The sequence below is a fragment of the Otolemur garnettii genome, unplaced genomic scaffold (assembly GCF_000181295.1).
Source record: "Otolemur garnettii isolate 467f Iridium unplaced genomic scaffold, OtoGar3 scaffold00029, whole genome shotgun sequence".
NCBI classification, from domain to species: domain Eukaryota; kingdom Metazoa; phylum Chordata; class Mammalia; order Primates; family Galagidae; genus Otolemur; species Otolemur garnettii.
The window spans coordinates 13,522,275-13,529,375 of record NW_003852424.1 but is presented as its reverse complement, the minus strand read 5'-3'; the positions used below and the strand labels follow the sequence as shown (position 1 = coordinate 13,529,375).

The 7,101-nt window shown below is 49.8% G+C and overlaps 1 protein-coding gene across 1 annotated transcript; it reads right to left on the bottom strand.

Moving 5' to 3' along the window:
• Nucleotides 1-1,038: 1,038 nt before the first annotated feature.
• On the bottom strand, nt 1,039-4,152 carry AZU1 (azurocidin 1). The gene is made up of 5 exons (XM_003788833.3): nt 4,095-4,152; nt 3,574-3,730; nt 3,228-3,369; nt 1,831-2,064; nt 1,039-1,322 (listed from the first exon to the last, which is right to left on the bottom strand). Exons 1-5 carry the CDS (start codon nt 4,150-4,152, stop codon nt 1,161-1,163), a joined length of 753 nt encoding a protein of 250 aa, XP_003788881.1. The 3' UTR covers nt 1,039-1,160.
• Between the last annotated feature and the right edge of the window lie 2,949 nt (nt 4,153-7,101).

Sequence of the window (7,101 nt, the reverse complement as noted above, 5' to 3'; positions counted from 1 at the left end):
GGCTGGATTCGAACACGCCAGCTCAGGTGTACGTGGCTGGCTCCCTATACGTTTGAGCCACAGATGCCGAGCCCAGAGACCCTGCTCTTAAACACAAGGCCAGATGGGAGGCCAAGGTCAAGTTTGAAGAGAGGTACAATCAAGCAAGAATAAGTGGTTCTTCCAGAACCAGCAGCTTTAGGTGTTTCATTTCAGTCATCAAAAATATTTTTAAAATTATGTTTGATACAATTGCATATTTATCTATTTATACGTTATTTATATATACAATATATACAATTATATTTATTATTTATTTGTTTGTTTGTTTTATCTTTTTGTTTTTTGAGACAGTCTCCCTTTGTTTCCCTTGATGGAGTGCCATGGTGTTGGCTCACAGCAACTTCAAACTCTTGGGCTCAAATAATTCTCTTGTTTCAGCCTTCCAAGTGGCTGGGACTACAGGTGCCCACCACAACACTCAGCTGTTTTTAGAGTCAGAGTCTCATTCTTGCTCAGGCTGGTCTCAAACCCATGAGCTCAGGCAATCCACCCACCTCAGCCTCCCAGAGTGCTAGGATTATAGGTGTTAGCCACCATGACCAGCCTCACATTTTAGCTTTTTATATATTAGGCACATCAACCAATGAGATCCAAGTAGCAAATATTTTTCCTGGTTTTTCATGAATTTCCTGACTTTGCCAGGCTGAACAATATATTGTCTACCAAAACGAGAGCTGACTGAGGGGACTTGGAATCTCACAGATTTGGGTCCAAAGTCCATATTAGTTGTGTGACCTCAGATGAATCACCCAACCTCTCTGAGCCTTGGTGCTGCCTCTGTCAAGGGAAGATAACAACAGTCCCTGCTTCTCAGGGCTCCAGAAGAATTCAGCAAGAGTCTACACAAGGACCTTTCTGGAGTGGATGTCCCTAATGTCAATGAGCCATTAACCCTTCCCCAAAGCCTATAGAGCATCTCTTGTGTGCAGTCCCTGTCCCATCCACCTCAGTAAAGCAGAACTCAGAAGCAGAGGCGAGAATAGCTTCTTTATTAAGAGTCACAACCACAGAGGCTGGGCATAGATGGCTCATTCCAGAGTCATGCGGAAGACAATAAAGGCTGAGTGATGTAGGCACAGGCCACGGAGGAAAGGTGCTCAGGGTAGTCAACGCTGGGCTCAGGCCAGCCCTTGTCCTGGGGGGTTTAGAACACTATCAATCCAGTCTCGGAAGAGCGCCACTCGGGTGAAGAAGTCAGGGCCCTTGCCACAGGGATTCGGGGAGAAGGAGGCCACGCCATGTGCCAGGCCGTTGCAGATGAGCGGGGTGCCTCCATCCCCCTGTCCAAATGGGAGGCATGTCAGGGCATCCCCAGGGGGCCCAAGATCCCCATTTCTCTAACCCTAGAACTGCTGAGCTTTCTTGCTGGAACCCACAAACCCTCTTCCAATTCCAGGTCCTTTGCATATATCTTTCCCACCACTCTGGGCCTGGTTAACTTCTAACTGAATTTTAGGTTCATTGGCTCCGGGAACTCCCAGGACCATCAAGCCAGGTCAGGCATCCCCCTCCCCTGGCAATCACAATATTTGCTTCCCACAAACCCTGGAGTCTGAGAACTCCAAAAGTGTAGGCTTTGCTTATCCCAGCACAGGGACTTGGCACACAAGAAGAGTTTAATAAATACTGTTTCTCATACTGTTAAAATGCTGGGTTCTGAGGCCCCCACCCCCACCGGCTGTGTCACCCTTGGCTTGGACTTGCTTCCTCCCATCCCAAGGAGCTTTTTATCTCAAAACACCTCCTCCCTCCACAAGAAGCCTACGCCAGGTCTGTCCTGGCCCATACCTGGCAGATTCCACCCCGGCGGGTGAGCACACCAGTACACAGATTGTTAGGGCGGCACCGATTCTCAGGGGTCACGGTCACATTGACAACTCTTGGGAAGCGAGAGAGGCGCCCCCCATTCTTTCGGTTCCCCCAGCCAGCCACCTGGCAGCTGGTGCCGGCTTCCACCATGGCATTCTGTGGGGGCAGTGGCACCAGCACCACATTGCTAGTAAGGTTGGCCTCACGGTCCAGCTGGAGAGGGAAGCTGAGTCAGTGGAGAGTGGAATGAAACTGGAGCCTCATGAGCCAAAGCTGGGAGCAGGAGTGTTAACAGCATGAATTTTGGTGTGTGAGTGGTTTGAGTTCAAATCCTTGCTGGGACAGTAACCTGCTGTGGGACCCTGGTGAAGTCACTTTACCTCTCTGGGCTTCTGTTTTTTCCCCCATAGAAAAATAATAATAAACAAAAAAAAAAAAAAGAAAGAAAGAAAAATAATAAACAATTCCTACTCTGCAGGTAGTTAAGAGTATAAAACAAGGGCAGTGCCTGTGGCTCAGTGGGTAGGGCGCTGGCCCCATATACTGAGGGTGGCGGGTTCAAACCCAGCCCCAGCTGAACTACAAACAAAAAAATAGCCAGGGCATTGTGGTGGGCACCCGTAGTTCCAGCTATTCAGGAGGCTGAGGCAAGAGAATCGCCTAAGTCCAGGAATTAGAGATTGCTGTGAGCTGTGTGACACCATGGCACTTTACGGAGGGCAATAAAGTAAGACTCTGCCTCTAAAAAAAAAAAAAAAGAAGAGTAGAAAATGAGACCCACAGAAAGTGCAAACAAAATAACTAGGTACAAATTCTACCATCACATTTGGCAAATTTTTTTTTTTCGGCTGGGGCTGGATTTGAACCCGCCACTGCCACCTCCAGTATATGGGGCCAGTGCCTTACTCCTTTGAGCCACAGGCACTGCCTGGTAAAAAATTTTTAAATTGGCTTGGCGCCTGTGGCTCAAACGGCTAAGGCACCAGCCACATACACCTAAGGTGGCAGGTTCGAATCCCCAGCCCGGGCCCGCCAAACAACAATGATGGCTGCAACCAAAAAAAAAAATGGCCAGGCGTTGTGGCGGGCGCCTGTAGTCCCAGCTACTTGGGAGGCTGAGGCAGGAGACTCGCTTGAGCCCAGGAGTTGGAGGTTGCTGTGAGCGTGATGCCATGGCACTCTACCCAGAGGGATAGCTTGAGGCTCCGTCTCAAAAAAAAAAAAAAAAAAAAGAGATAGAGACATACAAAAACACTTGGAAACAATTTCAGCATTCACCCACAGGGGTCTAGAGACTGGACTGTGATACATCTGTATCCTTTGCTGCAGTTTTTGAGTCCAAGTGCACCAGGCTCTAGTGCCCCACTACTGCTCACCTGCAGCAGCAGCAAGTCATTCAGGTTCTCCTGGGGGTCGTATCTGTTCTCACTGATGCTCCCAATGGAAAATGTTTGCCGTGATCGCTCCCGCCGCCTCAGGTCATAGGCTCCCAGCACAACCATGGCTACTCCCGGGTTCCTGAGGGCAGTGGAGGGAAGAGGGGAAACAGAGACTGGAGGCAGCCAGGGAGCAAATAAGGTGGGGGAAGGTTCAGGCCTGGTGTCAAAGGGTGGAGGCCAGCATTACTACCATCCTTCCTTGCCCCCCACCTTGCATCCCCTCCTTCTACAACAGAGAAGCTGGGACCCTCAAGGCCCTCTCCCTATCCCTGAGCCCCCTCACAGGTTCCGGAAGCAGCTGGCTGCAGTCAGCACGAAGCGTGTGTGGATCAGGGCGCCCCCGCAGAAGTGCCTCCCCTCGTTCTGAATCGAGGCCAGGAACGGGAACTCAAGGCGCCTAGCCTTCCGGCCACCCACAATGTCCACAAGGGGTGCCAAGCCTGGGTAGGGATGCAGGAGGCAGCTCTGAAGACCTCTGGGAGCCCCCACATAGTGTGTGTGGGGGGTTATTGGAAGCCACAGCCCCATCCACCCAATGGGAACACGAGGAGACCCCCACCTTCCTTACCCTCCTGCTCCATAAGTAAGAGGACAGGTAGCCCCCCTAGTCCCATACTCCCACCCGACACTGTCTGGGGCCACTCTGGCTGTGTGATCTGGGCCGGGTTGCTTTCCATCTCTGTTCCTTGAATCCTGGGGTATAGGAGGTAGTGTTCAGTTCCTCCTACCCAGGTCTCTGCCCCTAGAGCCAGACCTGGACATCCAGCACGGATTAGAGAAAGCTGGATGCAGACAGGCACTCACCAGCCCTTGCGGACACCAGAAGGCCAGCCAGCAGGGCCAGGAGTCTGAGAGGGGGCATGGTGGGGCAGCTCGTTGGCTGGGGCAGGAACAGCCCTTATATCCAGACAGTTGGCAGCAATGCCCCCAACCGAGGCCCAGCCCTGCACTGCAGGAACACAGGAAGTTTCCCAAGACCTCTGCCACCAACTGCTCTAGGGCCAGCCTGGACTCTCCCAATGGCCCACTCTGACCCTCAGTTTTCCCTCCAGGTATAGGGAAAGATTAGTCCTTTCCAGTCCAGCCCTGGGTAGGCTTGCCACAGGCAACTAGCCAACATTCCCAAATTGTGAGTGCTACTCCTTTGGCAGCTCTGGCCTCGGTTTCCCCTTCCTCAGCTACTAAAGGCCACCACTGCCCACTGGTCCTGGTGCCCACGGAGCTCAGAACATTGAAATCAGCAGGCCGAGGTTTGAGTCTGGCTGGCCTATGTATGCATTCTTTTTTTTTTGTTTTTTTTTTTTGAGACAGAGCCTCAAGCTGTCCCCCTGGGTAGAGTGCCGTAGCATTACAGCTCACAGCAACCTCCAACTCCTGGGCTCAAGCGAGTCTCCTGCCTCCGCCTCCCAAGTAGCTGGGACCACAGGCGCCCGCCACAACGCCTGGCCATTTTTTGGTTGCAGCCGTCATTGTTGTTTAGCGGGTCCGGGCTGGGGATTCGAACCCGCCACCTTAGGTGTACGTGGCTGGCGCCTTAGCCGGTTGAGCTATAGGTGCCTAGCCTATGTATGCATTCTATTATTATTTTTACTTTTCAACAGTTTGAAATGTGATTCACATACCCCACAAGCCACTCTTAAAGTCCACAGTTCAGTAGTTTTTAGTATCCATACAGAGTTGTGCAACTACCACCACAGTCAGTTTTAAGACATTTTCATCACCCTCAAAAGAAACCTCCTACCATTAGCTACCACCTCTAATCCCCCAGCCCTTGGCAACCACAAATCCACTTTCTATCTCTGTAGATTTGCCTATTCTGGACATTTTGTATAAGAGGAATCAGATACTAGGTGACCTTTTTTTGCTTTTTTGTTTATTTTATTTTAGGGTCTCACTATATTGCCCAGGTTGGCCTCAAATTCCTAGGTTCAAGTGATCCTCTCATCTCAGTCTCCCATGTAGTTGGGATTATAGGCGTAAACCACAACACATGATCTTGTGACCTTTTTTTGTCTGGCCTCTCTCACTGAGCATCCAATAGGACTTTCTCTATGGGAACCTGGGCAGGTCACTTGACATTCTCAGTTGCTGCATGTGTAAGATAGGGTAGTGGCCATCCCCTCATTGAAGCAAAATCTTCAGAGCTTTTAGGCACCCAGGATCTTGGCAAGAGGTGGAGATGAGAAAAACAAGATTGGGCGGTGCCTGTGGCTCAGTGAGTAGGGTGCTGGCCCCATATACTGAGGGTGGCAGGTTCAAACTCGGCCCCGGCCAAACTGCAACAAAAAAATAGCGAGGCATTGTGGCAGGTGCCGGTAGTCCCAGCTACTCGGGAAGCTGAGGCAAGAGAATCACCTAAAGTCCATGAGCTGGAGGTTGCTGTGAGCTGTGATGCCACTGTACTCCACCGAGGGCAACAAAGTGAGAGACTCTGTCTCTAAAAAAAAAAAAAAACAAGATTGAGTACCCAGAATATACAAAGATTCTTGTAATTGAAAAAAGACAAATGACTCAATTTAAAAAATGGGCAAAGGACTTGAATTGATACTTCTCCAGAGACAATGCATAAATGGCCAAGAAGCACAGGGAAAGATGTTCAAAATCTTTAGTGACTAGGGAAAAGTAAATCAAAACCACAATGAGATAACATTTCATGCTCAGTAGGATAGCTACAAGATGTTGGTCAGGACATGGACAAGTTAGAAACCTTGTACATGGTTGGTGAGAATGTAAAACAATGCATCCACTTTGGAAAACAGTCTAGTAGTTCCTCAAAAAAGGAAACAGAGTTTCATATCACCCATCAATACCATACCACTCCTAGGTGTATGTTCAAAAGAAATGAAACTAGAGTTTCTTTTTTTTTTTTTTTTTTGAGACAGAGCCTCAAGCTATCCCCCCTGGGTAGAGTGCTGTGGCATCACAGCTCACAGCAACCTCCAACTCCTGGGCTCAAGCCAGTCTCCTGCCTCCGCCTCCCAAGTAGCTGGGACCACAGGCACCCGCCACAATGCCCAGCTCTGTTCTGGTTGCAACCGTCTTTGTTGTTGTTTGGCAGGCCCCGGCTGGATTTGAACCCACCACCTTAGGTATGTGGCTGGTGCCCTAGGCACTTGAGCCACAGGTGCCAAGCCAAAACTAGAGTTTCAAATAAATACTTGCACCTGAATGTTCGCAGCAGCATTATCCATAATAACCAAAAGGTGGAATCAACCTAGATATCCATCCACAAATGAATGAATGGACAGACAAGATGATATCCATTTACACACTAGAATATCACTCAGCCATGAAAAAGGAGGAGGCTCTGAAGTACGCTACAAGGTGGATGGACCCTGAGCATGTTGTGCTCAGTGAGAGAAGCGAGACACAGAAAGACACACAGTCTAAGATTCCATATATATAAAATGTCCAGGACAGTGCCTGTGGCTCAGTGAGTAGGGTATCAGCCCCATATACTAAGGGTGGTAGGTTCGAACCCGGCCCTGGCCAAACTGTAACAAAAAAATAGCTGGGCATTATGACAGGTGCCTGTAGTCCCAGCTACTAGGGAGGCTGAGGCAAGAGAATCACTTAAGCCCAAGAGCTGGAGGTTGCTGTGAGCTGTGACGCCACGGCACTCTACCAAGGGTGACAAAGTGAGATTCTGTCTCTAAAAAAAAAAAAAGTCCAGCCTCAGCGCCCATAGCTCAGTGGTTAGGGTGCCAGCCACATACACTCAGGCAGGCGGGTTTGTCAAACCTGGCCCAAGCCTGCTAAACAACAATGACAACTGCAACAACAACAACAAAAAATAGCCAGACGTTGTGGC

Bases quoted from the DNA above. Each gene is read 5' to 3' on its own strand.
- AZU1 (XM_003788833.3), bottom strand. From the start codon at position 4,152: ATGCCCCCTCTCAGACTCCTGGCCCTGCTGGCTGGCCTTCTGGTGTCC. The intron at 3,731-4,094 runs GTGAGTGCCTGT...ATCCCTACCCAG, and splicing joins TCTGGTGTCCGCAAGGGCTG to GCTTGGCACCCCTTGTGGAC. The intron at 2,065-3,227 runs GTGAGCAGTAGT...TTCCCTCTCCAG, and splicing joins ATGACTTGCTGCTGCTGCAG to CTGGACCGTGAGGCCAACCT.